Raw genomic sequence first — 23,634 nt, 5'->3', positions numbered from 1 at the left:
GCCTACAACCCAGCGTATATGTGTTCTCACCCCCCCCTCACTCCACCCCAACTTCACAAGGCTGCTGCCTCCCTGGTTCATTCCTCTTAAGTGAGGGGCATTGTGGCAGTGTTGATCTCCAGTCAGAGCTGTCATTTTCACAGCCAGGCAAGATAATGCTTAACATTCAAGTATTAAGTATGCTGTATTAATTGAATATACATTTGGACACAGCATCCTTTGGGCCCTATTATTACATTGTAAACAAGCAGGCTTGTGAATACATCTTTTTCAATCCAATAGAAATACTGCTCACGACTTTGAAGCATTTTGCTGACAACTACTACTTGTTAACTCTGCACACAGATCACGCTGGAACATTTCTGCGGTGAAATGTCTGCCGCACAACTTTATTCACTCCTACATTACAGTACATTAGTCACTACAGTTACTAGTGAGCAGGAAGGGCTGCTTCACATCACAATTCTCGCAAACTCTTGCTCTTGCCAGTGCAACAACATAGTGACCATACAGTACTTTCACAGAGATTATGATTTTGTGCTTAAACTGGAATCTAAACTTTTGCGCTACTTTCAATGAAATTGTTTTTCTTACCAAGATGTAATAACCGGTCTGAGAAAATGCAGTAATAAAAGGCTGTAAAAGCCGAAGCTGTAAGACATTCCTTCACCATTCCCGACAGAGTGTGGGGCGAAGCCGAAGGCAGGACAGGTGCAGAAGCTGCAGGTGTGTTTGCGCCAAGAGACTTTTCTTTCAGGCTGTAATCAATGACTTTGAAAAACAACAAGACATCCACAACGGGGGAAGTGAAGACCACAGAGGCAAGACCAAGAGTGAATGCTTAAACACTAACCTTTAAAATATGCGAACAACACACATTAGGCCCGAGTGCCAAATATTACAATGTATCCAAGCATCAAATACTAAAAATAAGCATGGAACATCGAACATGAGGATCAAACGTTAAATAGAAGCTCAACACAAACAAGAAATGTCATGATTTCATCACATTGGGTGTGTCTCTTCAGTTTTCTCATTTCTATTTCCATTTCATACACAGTGGGAGGTCAGCACATTTTTTAAAAAAATACCAACTGTCACCTATTTTACAGAAAGCTGAATCAGGTTTCTATATACAGAACACCTACTGACAATCTTTTGCTTCAAAAGCTAAGCTTCCTATTATTAGCTGAACAAGCTTTCACTGTTGCAAAAATGTGAGGCCAAGTATAATAACCAACACTTCGCATAACTGCACACATTAAATACTAAATCAGACAGGCCTTGTTTATTAAATAGGAACATACAAGACCAAACTGTAAACTGATGCATCAAAGTCTAAAAGGTTGATTCCACAACGGTACACTTAGGAGTGTACCATTTAAGGTACTCCTCTAACTACCTGTGCTTGCGCTGTGTACTGGAGCATCTCAAGATTGCACATTTTAATAATGCCGGCATTTTTATAATCAGAGTTTCTATTTACAAATGTATTCTAACACTACATTTAGTGTGTGGACAATTTGAGAATTTAATGCTTGCAGATGTATTTAATTTCTCATACTTTCACATTCCTTGCATGCAGCTATAAATTACAAGGCTTCGCCATGATTACTTTTTTGAAGAGCATGGTAACTGTTCTGTTGGAAGGTCTATTGTTATGTTTCCCTGTAGAACCTCAATATATCATCCTTATATTGAAAAGACCTTGAAAAAGGAATTTAATGGGAACATTTATCAAGGCTTAAATTAACATAACGATACTCTTCAGAAATGTCTTCCAGATACAATAACTTGTTACTGTACAGCATGTATCTGATGCACAATTAACTATCTCACAGTAAATATATTTCTGAAACTGTGTCTTATAAAAATAACCAGGCGGTATCACTGCAGAATAGCTGGGAGAATTACATTAGGCTAACATTTTAGCATTTTATCTTTCACTGGATCAGATCAGAATGCAATGTTGTTATTGTGGTTCTGTAAAGCTGAAAAGCATTGCTGTGACGTTTACTGCAATATTGTTAGCTAATCAATGTTTATAAATCTGGTTTAATATGGACTCATGTACATCTCAAAACAACAGCAATGTTAATTAATAATTAAACAAATGCAACCAGCTAATGAAAGATCCTTTTGCATGGTGGTGCTTTTGTAAACCAGTTGAAGTATCTTTTTGGGAAACCTCAGGATATCACTAAACCAAATCAACCACATCAAAAAAGTCATCGTTCTGCAGTTTTGTCCAATAACTGATAACAGTGAAAGAAGTCACCAAACATAAAGGGACAAGGTTCTTAATAGTTTTGCACTGAGGAAATGGCAACACTGGCTGAAGACCTGCACTGTCACAACCCCCCTCACTTACAAGTAATGAGCCAGGGAGCTGCTACAATGGTGAATCCACAGCCTCTTTCAACATTGCAACAAGAAGTCACTAAGAATGTTACAAAACAACACACTAGAAAACAATTAGGTCCTGTATAGAGACCCAAAGCACATGACAGTATTTTGCATTGATTTTTAGTAAATGTTGTTATTGACTAATTCTTCTTAACATTTCCGGAGCTATCTATTGAGGGTTATGCTTCAGTAAAACAATCCACTTGAACTATTTACCTGAATTGCAATCAAAGATGGCTCTCTCTACACATGGATAAAAGGTGGCTATCAGATCTGATGGTATTTAAGGATTTTATTTGGTTATTAGTCAAAATGTATACATTTCACTATATGTGTTAGTGAGTTCTTCAGCATTATCATTTCCAGGGAAAAGCAGGGATTGTTTCTACTACTCAAGAAGAGCTAGCAGGTAAAATAGACCAATTGTAGCTGTTGTCAACCATTGTTTATTATAGGCTTTTTCCTTCTTTGACCTTGAATCCAATTCAAAAGGACATTCAGATGTCATCAGAACAATATCAATTTAACAACATTTAAAGTTACAGTGATATAACTTTGCAGTTTATTTTTTTAAAAAGGAACCTCTGAATTGCAAACCAATATCAAATACATTGAATGACCCAGGTGAAGACATGTACATACATAAAACAGTTAATATAGTCAGGAAATATGCTTGATTTTAGTTAAAACATTGATTAAAGTCAGAAACCCATGTTACAGATTGTGTGTTTTGTGTCTGCATTTCCTTAAGAGAAACACATTCTTACCCCGTTATTTTGATCTAAAATTCATCAATATTGGAATTTAGGTTTAAAGAAATTCAACTCTCTCAGATATTTTAATCATTTCTAGGCCTGCAAGACAGCTCAATACCCTCCGAGGATGATGTCCATTTGAATAAAGCATCCTAATCTCAGATGAGGGTAAATTAAAAATGCACTGCAACAAGACACTTGACTTCCAACATCAGTAGAAATTCTGATGTTTTATCAAAGCGCTGAAGAAAGGCACAGAGGAATTCTGGGACTACACATGCTAAGACTTAAGCAGACAGCAAACAGAAGGAAGAAAGCAAGATCAGAGGCACCCTGAAAATTCATTTATGTGCAGCGAGCATCAACAACTCTGTTTTGCATTGATAACTAAAAAATATTCCATTGCATCCTCTTCAATTGCTCTCCTCTGTTTGAACAACACTGTGTACCCTGACAAACTGGTCACCTCCCCCAAGGCATTGTTCATTGTCCTTACACCTTATTCCTCTTTTTGCATTTAAAATTCAAAGGCTTTTCAGTTCCACTTCTTCTGTGCTGCTCTACTGAGCAAATCCAAGCACTACTAGTACACTGGTTGCAATCATTTGTGACATGTGGGGGTGTGTGGTACTCACTTGTTTCATTAATATGCAATGTATATCCATAAAAGCCAAAAAACGGAGGTTAAAATATACACTTTTGGTTAAACTGAGCCTGCTTAACTGAATCATGTACTCATGAGTCACTTTGGATGACATTACACAAGCCACACTGTATATAACTCCTTTTACTCAAAGTTAAAGAAGTTATACTGTAAAATTAGATTTATTTAACTGTAAAAAGTAAAATTCTGAATTTTATTATTTTTATCCCCCCGGTGAGCTCCTTGAAAACACATTTCATTGCCAGCAACTACTGCTGCACACTGTATTGCTGTGCATTTAATAAATAAACGTTGATTGATTGAATACATGTTTACTTTAACAGATTTTTTGCTACAATTCTTATCATGACACTTAATTGGAAGAGAAACTTTGTAGTTCAGCATAAAGAATAGCAATTAAAATGTAATTGCTAATGGGGAAAAGTAATGTTGACTACTCCCTTTGCAATAGTACTTAAATGGAATGTCCACCTCTATGTTATCTGCATTCCTTAAAGCTGTGAATAAATACATCTTTAGACTAGAGAGAGAATAATAATCTACTATTATTAAGGAAATAATCTGTTGAACTACTGGTATTCATTATCATAATCTCAAACAAACCGTGAATATATATATATATAAGGGCTTTACTGTGCATTTAAATTGTTTTTGCAAATGAAAATACAACCTTCGTCAGATTACGCCTGCATTAAGGCACTGTCACACGCCTGGAACAACCTGCTATAACAATTCAGACACCCAAATGGTGCACTGTTTGAATTACTGTTTAAATATACTGATTAAAATAAACTCTAGGTCAGTTTGAAACTTCTATTCGACAAAAACAACATAAATGTTCCATTAAACCTCAAGGACAGATTCTCTCTTTCTCAAGCTGCAGCAATTATTAGAGAACTGCTACTTATTGTATGTAAAAGCAACAATAGAAATTACCAAAATTCCAAATCTCTGTAACTTGTGATGGCAAGTTTTTTGTTACTAAAGCACAGCCGTTCTCAAGCATTTTAGCACTTTGAACTCACTCAGTGGGAAACATTTTACTGCTGTGATTTAGCCCTTTCTTTGCATTTCAGGTGAACAGGGTGCATTGCACAAAAGAACCCGACTATTGCATTAGTCAGGCCCTTGCTGTGTCGAGCCACTCTGAAAGCGCACGTAACATATCTGCAACATTAATGCAGAAACCTGGAGAGGCAGCATATATCAATACAGTCAAACAAAAGAGCACTCCTCTACAGTGGCTGCTTCTGTAACCTACAGCACACTTGCTTGTGCCAGGTTCCCCGCAGATGGACAAGGCCTGTAACACCTGTTTCCAGTGGTCTTGCGAATACTTCAGATATGCAAGTCGAAGAATTCCCTCCCTTCTGAATTTGCTCATTGTGGCTTTACTGAATGTCACATAATCCAATATAAAAGTAGGAAACATCCTTAGAAATTGTCACGCTCAGTACACCTAGAGGGTGGTCTACTTCTGTCCTGTTCTCAGTTCCCTGTGATTATTCATGTCTTTCTGGTGTGTCTTGTTGTGTAGCCTATTTACTTCCTGTGTCTGCTCTGCTACTTGCTCAGCCTTGACGTTCGGATGTCCGAAGACTCGCCTTACACCAGGTCAGTCCTGCCCATGGCCTGAGGGCACAGGTTTCTCTACGGCATTTCCTGAACAGCTGTGCCCGGGCTAACCCCCGTCTCGCCGCTACGCATAGGGTCTTTATCGCTCTCCTGCCATTCAACAGTGTGTACTTTCTGACATCCGTGACAGAAATAGGGCACTAATCAACTCACTACGGCATAGAAACTGCACATCCTGCAATATAAGGCGAGTTCTGCAAGTTCTTGCAGTGAACAAGAGCTGAGCTACAAATTAAAGAGCAGTTGCAAATGGTATTGCTGTATGTTACAGAATCTCGGGATGGGAGTTTTGCCTCTCTTCCATCCAAAGCTGGAGAAGAAAGGTTCACATCGGTATCTCCCATGCTTCTGATACATTTCTGGGCTAACTACCTTTTATCATCAAACAAAATCCAACCATAAATTCAATCCTCTGAAAACAACTGGAGGCAATTTAAGACTCATCCCATTTTGTCTTTCCTGAAGTTAAACCACATAAAGCAATACATATGGACTTGAAAATGCCAAACAGGAAAGTGTAGATCAGTTTGATATCAAAAGTACAACACAAATTGACAGCTGTTTAATTTGCTGCACAAAAACAATTGAGAAAGAAGTCCTGCTTTGAACCTGAGTGCAGGAACACTGCTGTGGAAACTGCACACTTGAGCTTTAAGGTATTATATTCTGAAAGAAATCCCACAGATAGATGCTTCTCTGCTAAAGGGAGACAAGGTTTTTTCGTTCTACTCTAACAGATATAGAGCCCTGTACACATATGCATTGGCAGCAGCATGTGCAGTTCGTCTCTGCCCTGTTTTGTTTTTCGGGATTTGTTGCATGTCTGCGTCAGCAGGTCATGAGCACAGAAGCTTTGGTCAGCAGCCGACAAAGTAGAGAGGGGCTTTCTTTTTTTCTTGAATGAAGCCAGGGTATCGGCTTCAACACCATGACTGGAGTGCAAGTTCCATACCCCCTAAACCTTTTCTGTGGGAAAACTGCCTCTTGTTCTCCGTTTTAAACGCGCTTCCACATAGTTCCCACGTGAGTCCCGTGGGCCGTGTTTTTCAGCTTTGATCGCAAGTCCACTGGAATGACTTTGTGAAGGCCTTAAACCGAATGCCTTCACAGACGTCTTTGTTGAGTTCTGTCAGTGTGGGACATTCCTTTAACAATGATAAGGAAGACGTGTAAAGGATAAAGTCCCTCTCATTCCCCAGGGACTTCGCCCCTGGTAGGTGGGATAAGTAAGGACAGGTTCTGGTTGAGAAATATTTTAGCTTTGTATTTTTCTAGCACCTTCTCTCTTAATGGAGCTGGGACACCACGTGCCTTTTGTTGCTCAGGTCTGTGTCCGGCCACCCCTGTCGACGCCAATTTACAGCACAAATCTAGAGTTATTTTAAAGCACTTATGGTCAGGGAGAATAATGCTACTATCTAAATATTCTGATATAATTTTAAAATATTCTAATTGAATTTGGCAAATTACTGCAATTAGTTAAAATAATTACCTTTGTACACACATTTTCTTTATTTACTTTGACTGTAAAGCTGCATTTTTTCCTCAACATTTTACTGTAAGTTAGGTGGGGCCTTCCCATTAAAAAAAGAAATGAGGCTACCTATACTGTCAGTGACTTGAAAGCCAACCCACATTAGTGATTTTAATAGATTAAAATGAAGTGATTAATCATGTCTGTGGATTTTATATCAATAAAAACTAATTAACTTTGCCTGCAGCAAAAAAAAAATCTCTGAAAGGTGACAGGGAAGCCTTAAAAGATAATGGCAACTGGAGAAACAAGCTTTTAACTTCATGACAGTAGTACAAGTCATAATTTCACGTCAATGATCAAATTAAGTAATAACGCTACCAGTTAAAATGTTCATGTCTTTAATAAATTCAGTTTTTCTGTCAATACCAAATGTTAAACTCCTTCTGTAGTTAATGTTTACATGCTTCTGTGATAAGGTTTCTTTTATTTTGCTTGCTTTCTCATAACAACCTTTGAGGTCGGCTATATGACACTGCACAGCTATTTTCGCACAGATCTGTACATTTTCTACACAGCTTTGGGAAAGCTTTGAAAAGGAAGTGCAGGAGCGGCCTATAATTCCTGTATTTTAGTTTACTATTATTTTTCTTTTGTAGTACTCACATCTACAGGCTCTCGACTGGCCTCCATAAAAAAAAATAAACTGCATTTTCATTCAGCATTGTCATTTTCTTTGGACTTCACAATAAAGTTTGGAAACAATCTATTTTGTCTGGAAGCTGCAGGTGACGTCAGAAATCCGCCATCTGATGTTACAAGAATGTGACGATTATATGGATAATGGACGTGTGCATCTTCTAGCATTTCCTTTTCTTCTTCCTCGAGAGCTGGTAGCTCAACCCCAGAATCAGCAATAGGAGATGCAAGTGGAGAAAAACTCAATTATCAGAAACGTACAAGATTTAAAGCTTACTATTCTTGTAATTAGGAAAGACTGTAACGAATTAAGCAAAAGCTAATTTTATCTCCTTTTATCACCACGTAAGGTAGAACTCAATTGTGTTACACATAAAGTTGGCCAGAAGCCACCATTTAACAAAAAACAAATTTTAAAAACCGTATTAAGAGTCAGGACTAAACAGGTTGTGATTAAACTCCCATGTGATGAGACCAATTAAAAGAAAATGCCACACATAAAATTCCTAACCTGTTTCTTTTCACTGTGTTCCCTGGAACAGAAGAGAAATCTGTGCTCTTGACATAAAAAAGAATTTCTACCCAAGGCCATTTGTCATTGGTGTTTCTGAGAGACACAGAGTAATGTCAAAGTCAGCGAAGCACACACTACTGCCGTCTTTCATGCTGAGCAATTGTCGGCAGTTGATGAAAATAAAAGGCTTGTTTTTGTTTTCTTCCATAGACATCTATGCCTAAGCACTGTACTGTTGGCTTGACCAAGAAAGATATCCTTTGGCCATAACAGCATTCTTAAAAAGGGGCTTCAGTAATCTCCAGGACTACCCAATCTGCCAAAGGGCTGACAGGCCTGGGAGGGCAATCACCGCAGCTGGTGAAAACACCACGGATGAAAGCTTTGGCTGTGTTGACACAGAAATGACAATTACATACGTTCTTATACTTTAAAAAAGCAGCTGTGCTTAAAATTGCTGATGTGTGTTTTATTGTCAAATGTTACTCTGAACACCCACCCAGGTTGCGAGACTTAGTAATGCTAACCACAGGGATGCCATGCCACCCTACAAATCCTACCTTGATGCATTCTGGACACTAAGTCAAGGATATTTAAAAAAATAAACAAAAGCATTGTTAATCTAGCTCAATAATCAAAGTATTTTACAATAGGTTAAAGAAGGGCTTATGTTTCCCCTACTGTGCCATAGGTATCTTTGCCATGAATTAAGCAAAGGGCCACTTGGGAGTATCTTATTACTACTAACACCTCTGGGTCCCACGAGGCCCATCAGAAAATCTGGTTCGAGTTACATTCTTCCTGGACACATGATTTTCCTGAAGACTGAGATTGGAGGGCTTTCTCTCAGCTCCGATCCTTACTGCGTGAGCAAAACACGATTCTAATTTGGCACTTCTAACACAGAAGTAATAAAATTAGCAACACAACACAATTACATTAAGAGTTAAAGAATACACAGAAAGGAACGAAAGAAAAGGGAAGGAACCTGCAGGAGAGAACAGCTTGATCAACACAATTTGTCAGCTCATTTGCTTGTAACTTTTTCATGACCATGTATAATGTTTCTCACGCTCAATTCAATACTCAGTAGTATGGTTCAAGATAAACCAATCTCTGCTGTAGAATGGACTGAATCACAATTCTATCAACACTTTCTAATGATAATTATGTTGTATAAAGTGTTTATAAATATCATCTGCAGCCCCTAATCTACAGTGTTAACATGTGCTTCTTACCCAAGGACTGGTAGAGCTCTGTCATCTTAGGATGATCCCAGCATGTCGTCTGCGTCTGGTGACTACAGAGAACAGAGAGGAGAATCAGAGACTTGAAACTGAAACACAGCAAAACACAGACCATCCCAAGAGACGCCTCACCATCAGCAAAAGAAGTCCTCCGAATTCACTGTCAAAGAGAGGTTTAAGTTATTTTCAAGAACGCCCTAGGATTCACTTAAACTCACCTTCTACATTCCTGTCCCTTAACCCCAACTCCAGATACTTTGTGTTATCACACATGCATCCGACTGAAGAAATATAGAAATAGATAAACCTATAAAAATGTGTGGGCCTCAGGAGAAAGGTTACAGGTTAATGCTCATGTGATCACCGCTGGTATGAGGGTTGTATCCAGGTGAAATCAGATTTGCAAATCCCAGATTAAAGAGGAAATAAAATGAATCATCTACTCGATTAAAGAACTATGCTTATACATTTATTTTCTTTTTTCTGTTGCCACATGCTTTCTGTTCATGCAGAAATCAATCAATTCCTTTTGCCTTTTGGTTTTGCCGCAGAAATGAATCTTTGTCCTTAAGATACAGGTGCATTTTATGGCATATCAATACCAGACAACAAATACCTTCAATACTGCTACAAGACCACAACTCTGGACCACCACACATCAGATCCAATTACTACATAAAATCATACATATTTAATATTTCAAGTAAGTACACCTGAAAGCTTTTCCGAAAAAGTCAGACGCATTTTATGGCATGTTAATATCTGTGATTTATTAAAAATCTGGTAGTTCCCTGAGAGTGCAGCAGTTACAGACCAGATATCTCAGTTTGGGAGGAATCATACATCTGATCTCACCCCTCAGAAGATCGGGTGAAAAAACCCATCATGAGGTAAAGATGTAATGACTACAAGCCCGGATATATGAACAGAGTAAATAACCTTCACTATATAATATTGTGATATAAACTGTATATTCATCTTAAAGAGCTAAAAAAATGAAACAAAGAACTTTACTCCTGCAGAGGAAGGAAAGTAACTGAAATACTGTCCTTTGCATTACTTTGTATGCACAAGGCATGACAGCTGCAGATATGTGCCTCTATGTGAGCAGATAAAGAAGACTCTTGCTTTTGTTTTTTTTTCTTCTCCAACATAAAAAGGTATGGCAAGTTAGCAATTCTATGCACACAAAAGAAGAAAAGAAAGGTTACTGCCCACTGAGATGCACCTCCAAAGTGCTCTGCACGTCAGTGCAGGAGGGAGGTGGTAAGTGAAGAAGGGGGAGGTTAACACACACCAGCTCAGCCCTTCGCGAGAAACACCCCAGACCGCTGCATAAACACACACAACCCACTGGCAATCAGGGCAAAGCATGCAGCAGGGACTGACAAAAATGTAAAGGTGTAGAACATGTAAACAAAGGTAATTAACCATATAATTGGCCTCACATCTGAAGAAATAGCAAATTATTGTAATTTGGATATTTTTACCTGCTTGCAGCTGTGCTGACATTACTCATATGGTACAATATGCAGACTTTGATTCACTTACAGAACCACACTGTGGATTGGCAAAGGTCTTTTCTATTTTTTCCAAACAACCCCAGAAACCTACGGGTGACATCACAAATAACCAACAGAGATTTTGTACAATGTCTCACCCAATGCCTTTATCACACGTAAGTGGGGTATATTAAAACAACGCTGAAAGCATTTTGATTAAAATCGTGCATATTTTAAAACAACTGTAGGGCTTATCCTAAAAAAAAACATTGTACATAATACGTTTTGTAATGTCAAAGAGACCACAAGTGCTAGGTAATTATTTTTTTTTAAAGTTTGAGAATTAACTGCATTGAGCACTGGGAGTGGCAGATGATTTTAATACCAAATTATAAGGACCCACTAACAGCTGAACTTCAACATTCTTTAAAACAGCTGTAACATACAAGGGCATTTTTAATAATGGTTTTACAAAAAGCATTAGCAAAACTCTTGATACAGGAGCATCCATACCCCGCAGTCAAGCTATTGAGAGAATGATTACTGTCATTGTGGCACTACAGGCCTATATTTAAAAAACATCTAACAGGGGCGTGGATTCAAGACTGTCTGCCACACATTATTCAGACACAGTTTATATCCACCATTTGTACCTCCTGGGTTGCCAACTGAAAGTTAGCTATAGACAATAATTTGACACTGGCATGTAATCTGCATTCCTAATTGAAAAAATTGATTTAAATTAACAGTGTTTAAAGCTGTGATTAACTTTTTAAGACAACTTCTACTCCCAGCCACTAGTTTACAATGGAAATAATTCAAACATTTTTATAAAACTGCTTGGCGGCTAATTGATTTTTCTCCCACAACTGGATATTTTAATACCAGACTAGGTATTTATCGGGCTCTGGTGTTAACTGAATAAACCGATGGTGAAGAATGGTTAGCACCATGCAACTTTAAGGATGCCATTTCCTGCACAGCACTTTAAACATGGAACAAGAAAGAGTGGTACATTTGTTACACTCCGATCCAAAGACCCTTCTTTCCAAGCATTATTAGCAAAAGGCTAAACCTAGCTGCAGAGTCATACTGATCTCAGAAAAAAACAAGTATTCAACTACAGAGGCTACTAAAGGCTCAGGCCTAAATACTACAGACTGAAAGCTTTCAGGAGCACTCAAGAATGAACTAAGTCACATCAAAAATAATTCACAAGCTGACAGTTTGTTGGATGCTTCTGAAGAAGAGCTGGAGGGTGATGTTGCCTGGCATTGATGCTCAAGCTGCTTGGACTGAGGTTCTAACACACTACTGTACCCATTTCTTGGTCTGCTGGATTCAGCAAAACGACAGTCACTTGAATGCAAAGCTACTTTGCCAGATTCATTTTTATGCCAACAAATAAAACGCTCTTGTCACAGTAAAATACATACTGAGGCAGTTCACAAGAAACTTACCACTCCAATCATGCGTGTGATAGAAACGTATGACGCTAATCCAATGTGTTCAGCGACATTCTGACAAATGGATCATTCAGTTCCGAGAACGACTCGTATGACACGATTGCTTAAGCACTGAAGTACCTCATCAGTGAAAGGACTGAATGGGAAATCCGGGATTTAACTGGTTGAAGGTCAAGGCTGGTGAAAACCAAGAGTGGGAAAACACAAAAAGGAACCAGCATGCCTGGCAAAGCCAGAGAAGAACATGGAAGCTGGTTAGATCAGTCTACTCTTGCCCACCACCTGGGGAGCTCACAATCAGGAATTTCCAACCTGGCAAGACATTACTGAAAATGCTAGGCCACTACTTGGGAGACTGCGAGTCATGACACTCTAACATGTCATCATCCACGCGTGATGGCCAGGGCAAGAGTGTCAAGTCACTAGGAACCCGACTGCATGGTGCTACAATGATCATGTCCTGCTCCTCCTGGGGGCTTATCCAGATGTGACAAGATTCCTGCAGGACAACACGTCCTCATACAGCTGGTCACCTCTGTTTGATAAAATGTCAGTGCGACAAAAAAAAAAAAGATTGCCATGTTTCTAATAACTTTGTGAATTTGTTGCAATCATAAACATGCTGTGGTGCTCAGTATATATATATAAAATATATACATCCAGGTTTTAGCGACAGATGCTGCATTGATCCACATGTGAGTCTCTAAAGTATCCACTTTCCATGTAGAAGTGTGGATGACTTCCAAAATCATAAAGCCGCAGAAATCGGGAGCCAGTTCAGATTTGATTTTTCGCTGCAGGCAAGGTGGCAGGCAACAGCAGGTGACAATGGCATAGCAGGAGCAGTGAACGTGCCTTGATTATCGCACACAGAGATTCTCTTAGTAATCTGCAGTTGCATTTCAATTTCTGAGGCAAGTAGAAGGGACATCAGAGTCACAGGATCACAGATTAATGAAGATCCCTTTGCAAATATCTTTTCATTAAAAGAGGACGTTTCTGTGGGGTCAAACAGAAAATGAGAAGAAATTTTAGGATCTCCTATTTCTGCTGGAGGCCAATGGCAATAAAAAGAGTAAGACAGGCCTTCTCTTCTCTTAAACACAGATAATTAAATGACCAAGACACAGAATTCACGACATTAAGCTGGTGCTCATAACAAACTTTCTACAGCATCTGAGTTTAAAAGGCCATCTTGCTGCCCCCAGCTGCTACAGGTAGAATTACCGTCAGAGAACAGAGATAAAGTGGAAGTCTTGGCAAACATGTGAGTGCTCCAGTCAAAGAAAGAAGCCTGCTGAAACAAGCGGCTTGAACACGTGTGACACCGACAAACTGGAGTCTGAGACTTGGCTGAAAATCAAGGTGTGGATGTTTGCCTTGAAGTCACAGAAATCCAACCCCGAATCGTAACAGACTTTTTTTTTTTTTTTTTAATGGTGCGCAGACTCTTGCTGCAGCTTCACAAGAAGGAAGTCCCAGAGAGATTCTCTTTTGCTACCGGGACAATATCTTGAGAGGTGTTAAAGAAAGATTTGGGATTCGGGGGGTTCACTTTTTTTTTTAAAACCAGACAGGAAGAACTAGATGAAACTGTGGTCTCGTGCTGAAAAAAATGCAAGGAAGCAAGGAAGATGACATACAGTGGCCTTTTTAAAAAAAAACACTGCCTTCCTCAGTGGGAATCGAGTGGATGTCAAAATCCTGAGTGTGTCAGTGACACAGCCAATTTGCAGCAACTGCTTTAAGATGTTCTTGCAAGATACAGTGTACATCATTCTTTTGTTCCTTCTTCCATTGAGAAAGACTGCATACAATGGACTCTGAGTGACATGTTTTGGATTTCTGTCTGTGGTCTTTAATTGTATTGAACTGTATTTACTGTTCTTTGACATGGGGCAGTATAGCGCAGTGGGAAGGCCTTTGGACTCATGACTGGCAGGCAGGAGGCAGTCAGTGCTGCTGTCGTGAGAGATACTCTATACTGTACTCCACTTTCCCCAGTCCACCCATCTGGAAAAGCAAGGACCAGAATTGCTGGGAGGTAATCCCATTCAGGAGAAGGTTATGTGCTGTCCGCTTAAACTTTGTTTTAAGGCAAAGATGTATTAAACTGCATAAAATCATTAATATTATAGTTACAGTAGCAACAATGGCAAAAAATATTAAAACATAATGCCATAACATTACTTTATTCATCTGTTCTAAAGGCTTTTTAACCTACAGAAAATTTAACAATGGGTGGTATTTTCAATCCTGTACCAAATGTGGACAGGTATTCCTAAAAAACAACATTACAGTACTTGAATTATTTAGGTGTGTAATCCAAATTCAAATCTTGCTATGAAGTGTTCTTTAGTTTCATTAAAGATCTGTCTCAAAATCGCGTACTTATCTCCTACACTTCTATTTGCTCCAATTGTCTATTTCTGTTGAACTTCTTTAATTCATAACTTTTCTCTAAATCTTGGGTCTTTCAGATAAAAACACATTACAAAATAAGAAACATAATTAAAAATACAAAGTGCAGTGAAAGCAGTCAAATCTTAAGAAGAATTAACATCTAAAATTATAGCTGTTTAGATTAATGATTAATATAATTAGCAGCAATTTTTAAAAAGAAACAAATAGTTTCTGTAGTAATTCTGAATTTTCTGAACATAAGAACTAGATGGTTAATCTATATAAGAGTATATTTATATTAAAAAGCCAGGTACATATGTTTATTTTAACTATATAGAGCAGGGGGTAAAAGCTCCTCACATTTCTTCAAATTTGAAATACATTTTCACCCTAAAAATATAATGTCTTGTAATTAAGGAGGAAAACCCATGCGTACATTTCCAGGAGGTTTTCAATTTTTACAGCTGTTTATATAAAGCTACTTTTCACCCTCCATATCAAATAATTTCTTCTCTATAATTCAAAATACTATCCCTGATATAAGTGATAATTTTAATCCCAAATGGAATCTAAATGGGAATTATACAACACTGAGAAGGCAATTAATCAGATGCCAAAGGGTAGAGTCCCTGGAACTGTAAGAATTCCAGTCAAATTTAATTTGCCTTTCTGGTTTACATTTCTGGGGATCTTAAAAATAGTCCTAGATAACCTGAATTAGGAGAACTTCAGAAAACAATCAATGGTTTTAAATTATTCCTAGATCGTTATGAAGCAGCCATTACTCTTACATTCATAATATAGTCACCATGTTACACATGCAAGTAAACTATTGTTTCTTTAACTACAGGACCCTCTAGTGCTTCTGGACTCAATACGTTTCATGGTGTCCCATTCCCCCTGTAAATGCTGTTATGCTTTAGTAACTCACCTTAAAAATTCCATGAACATGTTGTCTCCATCTCTGATAATCATTTATTTGCCAACCAGTGGATTGTTACAATAAACATGCAATGTTTTTTTTCCTCTAAAAACTAGAGATTAGATTCCATTGCCTTTTGAAATAATTTAATTGTATGATAAAATCGGGTCGAAATCTTAATTTAATACAGTGTGATTCATAATTAACCCTGTGCATAACATTCCCACGCATAACGGAGTTCGATATTTAGGCACTGAGATGTGTCAAAGCGTAAATAATGGCAGGGATACCAAGGATGATAAGATAACTCTCTTTGCTATACATACAGTGAATGAAAAAGTATTCACCCATTCCAATGACGTTCCATTTTGCTGAGTAACAAAGGGCACACGTACACATTCTTAAAATGAATATTTTCATTTAATCAAAATCCTAAAACTGACTGCTTTTATTAAGTGAAAGATCATATGACAAAACTGCAAAGAAAAATAAAAAACTAAAATATTTACCTCACCCCCCCTACCCCCCCCTCCCAATTTAAAGACCAAACTCAATACTTGGTTAAAGCACTTTTTTAAACAATGACCACTGCAAGCCTCGATCATCTGTGCACACCAGGACGGCTCAAGCTCAGTCAGGTTAGTAGCGGATAACTGGTGAACAGTAATTTTCAAGTCACACCACAGTTTTCCATTGGATTCAGTCAAAGTCTGAACTTTATGGCCATGTGCTGTGGACCACTGTCCTGCAGAAAGGCGACTTTTTGTCCAGTTCTAGGTCTGAAGCAGACTGAAGCAGATTGACTTAGATTTGCCCTTTCCACATCCCTCTAGATCTTGACAAGCTTCCCAATTCCTGCAGAAGGGATTCTGGTGACTTGGCAATGTGCTACAGTGTAAGGTGGGTTCGTGAAATAAAGTACATTATAGAAACACAAACAAACAAAACACTTCAGAGAATGGAGGTGTGTGCGCTTTAAACTCTGCAGGAGATCTTCATTTCCTGCTGCATCTACAGTACTGGACATATCATACTGACCCAGTTTCACAAGGATACATCTGTGCACTAGAAAATAATCTTCCCCTACCATTTTACTCCTTGCGATGCAAATATCTGCATAACTAAAAGTATTCTATAATGTTATATCTATAAAGAAAACCAAGCACCCGATGAAGACCCAAACTCCACACAGAAAGCCCCTCTAAGCCACAATGAAACCCAGGCTCCAAGTAAGGGTTTAAAGAAGCAACACCAACTGCTGAGCCACCATGTTGCCCCCCTCTTCCATTCATACGAATATAACTTAGTATTGTGTGCTGTGAAATCCGTACTCCGCTCCTCTGAAGTGGGTAAGGCTAGATACCAGGACATTCCCTTGCAAATACAAATGTTAAAGCTATGTCTGAAGCCGATGTATATTACAGCACATCACTTTCATGCTGTTCCACACATCCCCCAGCTTTCCAGACACGGTGGGATGGGAAATGACAGGCCACAATACCGTAAATAAAGTGTCAAGTTTACTTTTATTATAAGGTTTGCTTTAAAATGTAATGAAATAACTGTCTTCATGCTTCTGAAGTAATGAAAGACATTATATGCACTTAACTTTCATAGGAAAATGAAAAAGAAACTCAGTGAGAAAAACCTTTGATGGGTAAATCATGTAACATCCTAAAGGCAGATTCCCGAGGATCTTTCTAAAACATACTATCGCTAACATGTTAGAGAATCGGTATTTGAACTGACACTCCAGAGTCTAGTCGTAGGCATGAAGATCAAAACGGGTTTTTGCTTCACGATGTGGCCAAATAAAGCACAAGGCAGCATAAATATGCCCAACAGCACTGCTGAGCTTTGTTCCACGCAGGCGAGTGTTCATTTCCACAGAACACAGCGGAAAAATGTAACTATGTAGTTTACAGTTTCTCCTGCTTTTATAAGGACTGAATGGAGGACTACAACTGCCACATGAGGCCAACTTAACGGATAGGTTCAAAATGGCCCATGCAGAAAATCTCTGTAATGTTGATGTCCCCCCTGCAGGGGTGGCCTTTGTGATTCTTGAGTCTCAGTCAAAAATCAAGGATAGACCCCCCACACCACACCACACACACACACCTTATTCCTACCCAGCCCTCTCTGAACTAGACTAACATGCCCAGTTTTCACAAGGCATGTCCCTTCGTTAGTGCACTGCACTTTGCTTTATGACTGTTTGCTTTATGACTCTATTGTCCAATATTCACCAAAACAATATAAAAATATTAATGTTGTTCAGGTGGGTAGCTGTGTCAGGCTGCAAAGGAACAAGTGATAGGTTTATTCCATGCCAAAAAGATAAGAAAGAAAACACAACGTTTCGGCTGTGGAGCCTCACCCAAAGAAGGCTCCACAGTCAAAACGTTGTGCTTTCTTTCTTCTCTTTTCAGCATAGAATAAACCTATAACTTGTTCCTAAAAATATTTAAAAACGACTTACGTTTGGGATGCAGTACCGTGACTAAAAAAATTATGGCCATTTTCTCTGTATCAACAACTGCATTTTGAAACTTCCCCTCCAGCAAGTACAATGATATCATTCTAGATATGTTGACAGAAATAGTTATCTTTAATGGTCTCCTTTTTGGCTGTCCTCACATGCTCACTCATGACTGGATCAAACTTTTCTGGCTAGTATTTTAATTCGCCTGTCTTTAATTTAATCTGCAACTGGCGGGTGTTATATGCACTCTGGAATGATGGTAGTCATTTAACAGGCATTAGAGATGTTTTTCACTGTCAAGTCCTCAATGGACAAAATGTCCTCTCTATTCGCAAAAAGTCTATAGGAAATACAAGACACTAAAGTACAAGGCTGAGAATAAACTATCTATTTCCAAGTGATTTTCTCACCAATTTTCAAAGGCATTTTGGAATTTTCTCTAGGAAAACCTAGAAAACCTAAGGGAAACCCATGTCCGTTATCTGGACAGGCCCCTGTCATGCCCCGGGGTGGTGGAGTGGCTCTGTGGCTAAGGATCTGCACCAGTGGCTGGAGGGTTGCTGGTTCGTATCCCGTGGCCGGCAGAGGAATCCTACTCCATTGGGCTCCTGACCAAGCCCCTTCACCCCAGCTGCTCCAAGGGTGCCATATAAATGGCTGACCCTGCGCTCTGACCCCCAGCTTCTCTCCCTGTCTGAGTGTCTCATGGAGAGCAAGCTGGGGTACGTGAAAAGACAAATTCCTAATGCAAGAAATTGTATACGGCCAATAAAGTGATCTGGTCTTACCTAACCACGTCACGGCTTTCCCTGTCGCTTGTGCCTTGAGGCCAAAGTGCCAAGTCGCCTGGGAACAGCCAACTTCCCATTACAGCACACTGGCGAGGATCTGGACAATCCCAACTGCGACAAAGTCGCCCTCGTCGGGAGGAGCAAGAGCGTCAGTGGCACTTGACTCTTGCCGATTGTCTCTGTGCTTCTGTGCTGAGTTTCTGCTACAGAACGGAAAAGCTGGGGTCTGTCACCGGCGGTCCTTCTCCCTCCATGGCCGCACTAGGTGCAACTCTACGTCTGCACTGTAGCCCACATGGCTGCTTCTCTTCCGTTTCAGTGTCGTTCCTTCTCTGTGTTTTTTTTTGTTTCATTCTTCTACCCCGTGTGGATACTCTCTTTCCATTCATTGCTTTTGGCCAGCAAATGTGCAGGTATGCTGCAACGTAACCTCGGACAGTTTGATGAGGCGAGAGCGGCATTATCTAAACCAAAATATGGCCGACTGCAGCACTAGCTAGGTCAATCACGTGAGGGCGTCAGAAAAACATTCCACCCACGAAGGCACGTGGAAAAGAGCACCCGTAATAGGCAAGCAGACAGCCAGAAACCAGTTGCTATGGGGCTTTTTTGTCATTTAAGAAAACTGAAACAGATGAAAACACTATCAGGTTTTTCTTTCTAGTCACCGGGTCACATAATTGATGGATTCTTCTGGAGGTCATCTAGTATTTCTCAGCCCCACTGGCTGACAGGACAGCCCCCCCCCATCCAAGAACAGAGCCCTGGGCAATCACCCAGGCTTCCCCATCGGTAAGATCGCTCCTGTCTCCATGGCTGCTTTTGATACTTAATAAAAGATGTTCCACAGCAACAAAGCAGGAGTGACACACAATGGAAAGGTGCACAAATCTATTCTACCCTGATTAATAGTCTTCTCTCAGGGCCACTCTAAACCAGCTTACGCGTGGAACAAGCAAAGTTAAATTCCACATAAAAGAGCATGGACTTATCCTGGAGAAGGCTCACCAGCCGAAATATTGTTTTTTTTTCCCTTTCTGCTCTACGCCAAGAAATTAACCCTTTTCTCGCTCCTTGGCAGGTGACACATACTGATGCGACTTACCACTTCAACATCTTAAAGAATGAACTACTTTCAGAGTTCGGCTACAGCTGCCCTAACTGCACTTTAAATCCAAAATATCTTCAGAACAGCTAACACTGGTGAGAGTGACAAAAAGCAGCACCACACAGACATAGGAACCAAAAAAATGTAAGGATAAAAAAGAGAGCTTCCTGCTCTATTCTGTACCATGCTGTTTATTTCTGCTGTGTGTTAGAATTAATCTAAGTTCTGAATAAACCTAGTTTTTTTAATGCTGATGAAAACAGTATAATATTTCTATAATCAGATTTTACAATATCTTGCGATGCTTTAAGGAAGCCAATTGCTTATGATATTAAAGTATATGTGCAAGAAGCAACTAAAGTCATTGACCCTCAAGGTTTAAAATAAGAAAGTACTTTTTGCCCGTTACGTTCAGTGCCCATATAAATATATCCACAGAATACGTTTAGCGATTCTCGTGTGTTGAAAAATAAACAAGTAGAAATTAAACATCTTATAAAACATACACATAAAATAATAGAGAGGTTTCAAAATATGACAGTGAAAGCAATTAATGGGTTCGTAATTAAGAAATCACAAGTGCTATAAGAAAATGCATTGGAAAAGAAATAAACGACAGATCTCATTTGAATGCATGAAGCAAGTGCTCAGACAGGACAAGTATATTATGTATACTGCATGGGAAACAGGGGCGAAAGCTCGTAACCAAAAACAAATAGATAAGTTCTGCTACATAAGCTTCTGACTGAAAAGACCGCAGTCATCCAACAGCCTTTTCAACTGATAATTTTCACTCCTCGGCATTCATCTTTTCACAAGGGAAGAACCTCTCACTCCAGGAGCATCAATCGCACTTTGATCAGCACATATTTTAATTGAGGGGAAGGTCCTAATACACGCGGGTCAGTCATAAACTGACACATGGCCACTTTACCACAAATGCATGAATATTATGTGGATCTTTCCTATCAGCTGGCCCTAAGCCAACTTGTGTCCATGTCTGAAGCTAAGACACGGTATTAACGCTGCATGGTTTTGTTTTTTTGTTAACATTTTGATAAGCTCACATATTTAATGGCAGATTTGCATTTTGTTTCAATTATTTTTAGAAGCATCCGATATGATGCAGTACAAGGCCACTCGAAGAATGCACAAAAGATGCAGTCTAAAACCGACATCAAATTGAAGGTTTCTCAAATTCAACAAAAGCAAGACATTGTTGTGTTTTTTACTGCAGTAAGGAAAGAATATATGCTTATGACAACAACTGCTCTCTACGGCAGTTCAAGGCTCAGCCTTTGCTTGAGTCATTGAAATAATTGCACATATAAACAATACAAATACAGTAAAACCGACCTTTTTCTCTGCACGGATCTGTGATGAAGTCTTAAGAAGCTGCGTGCCGTGAAAAGCAATTAGGCCAGCTTGACCTCATAAGTCCACAATTCTCATTATTGCTGTTTTGTACTTTACCTGCTTGTGTTTGCACATCCCCGTAAAGACTTTTTTTTCAGAGATCTGTAGAATGCCAAATACAGGATTCTCTTGTAAAAAATCCCTTCCCGACAACCTTGAAACCCCCAGTTTCTAGGAGAATCCAGGTGACACGTAACACTATGATCAGCCAGCGGTCACAGGCGATCTGTCTCCCTCTGCACTCCCTGCCTGTGGGACAAGCTCTGGCGTGCTGGTGAGGCTCACCAGGGTGAGCACTTTTCTCACAATGGATGGATGGTTTGACTGCTTGGATGGATGCGTGTGGCACTGCAATAGCTTCCAAAATAACATTGGTTAAGATGTCAGATATGTTACACTTTCGAACTGCTATACTGTATAATGCTAAGGTTAGCACTGTATTTATAATCACATGTGTAATCAAAGAGGGCGAGAGCGCTGGTGTGCTGTTCACCTGCCAGACGTACAGTAGTACAGTACTTGATGACAGGTAATCAGCTGCCAAAGCCACTGTACATTCAGCACTTGGGCAGGATGAATGGCTCTTAAAATTGTTGCTCTCTGTATACAAACAACATAAAAAAAACATACCTGCGTTGAGCTTTGAGCATACGTGTTTTTTTTTTGTAATTCCCAGACAATAATTTCTAATAATCATTATTAGATCGCCTCTTACAAAACGTAGAAACTCAGTAAGTTTGAATCTAGAAAACGCAGTACATTCCCGAAAGAATAACAACATCCAAGAACCGGGATGTTTCAGTATTTCAGTGTAACAGGTTTTGGCTTAACCGGCTTGGTGAAGAGGCAGCCTCCTGGCCAGAGGGATGGGAGACTCGACCACCCATTCAGACAGAGGAGTTAACGCGAAAAAAAGGGAGAAGTGCCGCCTGTTATAGATTGGGTTTTTGTTTATATTACTCTTTAAAACAGTTGGGTGAGATTGGCTTGTCCGTCGTTATCCCCCCCGAACTTAATTTAAGAACTTCCACTTCATGATGCCCAGTGTGTGTAACCGTTTCATTTTTCTGCAAGAGCTTAACAAATACCGGTCTTTTACGCATGTGTAACAACAGCCAATATTGCTTTTATCAATTTGAAATATGTTCTTTATATCCACTAAATTCCTATGAATAACTATAAAATGCAGCGATTCCCATTACATGTAATGTCTGTAATATGATGTGTTTTGTGTTACCTCAAGTAAATAACGCAGAGTACTTTTAATGTACACACCACCCCACTTAAAGAATAAACTACACGCAACAGTAGACATACTTACAATAGAAATAAACAACGTTGTAATGTCATGATACTATTCGGTAAAGACAGTCCTGGTGGTGAGGTGACTAAAACAGTCTAACTGGAAAACACACACATTGATTTTCAGCTTTTTATTTGTTAACGACAAATGCAGTACACGTTAGCTACAATTTATCGTAGAGTAAATGCATGTTGAATTTGAAGATGTGCGTTTAACTGTACAATACTGTGCTCGGCTCAATTATCCAAAGCTCTGCAAAGCGATGGGGACAGTTTGTGAACGATCCAAACGATCAGTATACTGTAATCTCAGTTCATCAGTGGTGCATATATCATGCATCTTATTTGAAGTAAGGCAGATCAACTTCAAAACATACAAGGAGACGTCTCTCCTATTGTTGATACAGAGAGCTCTGTACAGTATATCCAATATCCTATCAATCGTGCTAACAGGCTGATCCATGGCCCAATTTTGTTTACTTATTCGTAGCCGATCGCCTGCACCCCGTGTCAGATCAATTACACTCCAGAGCAAGGCGTAATTCCACATCAAAGGACCGAACCGCCGCTAAATTCTCACCGAGATGAGATAACGACCCACTGAGTAAACTATTAATAACCAGTTAAAGGCTCGTGTCGTTATTTTGTAGCATCTTCACCGCTCACACTCTATCATAGAGAAAAACTTCGCATTGTAAAAGGTCTAATTTAAAAAAAAACTGCGAATGTACACTAAAATGCCTCGGTGTTTTAAAAAGATTGTCAACTCATCAATAGCTGCAGTAAGAGGCACAGTACCCTCCCTGTGTGAAGTGAAACACTATACGAGCACGGTAAATGAATAC

General features: G+C 39.3%; 1 protein-coding gene across 14 annotated transcripts in view; it reads right to left on the bottom strand.

Annotated features, from left to right (window-relative positions):
• The window catches only part of dmd (dystrophin), a 726,399-nt gene that overhangs the window by 57,093 nt on the left and 645,672 nt on the right, over positions 1-23,634 (bottom strand). For all 14 annotated transcript variants that reach the window (XM_015364174.2, XM_015364177.2, XM_015364182.2 and 11 more), the window contains one exon: positions 9,386-9,447. In XM_015364174.2, the coding sequence (XP_015219660.1) occupies positions 9,386-9,447 (62 nt within the window). The remainder of the gene's footprint in view (positions 1-9,385; positions 9,448-23,634) is intronic.

Source organism: Lepisosteus oculatus, chromosome 15 (genome assembly GCF_040954835.1).
Source record: "Lepisosteus oculatus isolate fLepOcu1 chromosome 15, fLepOcu1.hap2, whole genome shotgun sequence".
Classification (NCBI taxonomy): Eukaryota; Metazoa; Chordata; class Actinopteri; order Semionotiformes; family Lepisosteidae; genus Lepisosteus; species Lepisosteus oculatus.
Note: the sequence above shows the minus strand (reverse complement) of the source record. Positions and strands in the feature narration are given on the sequence as shown.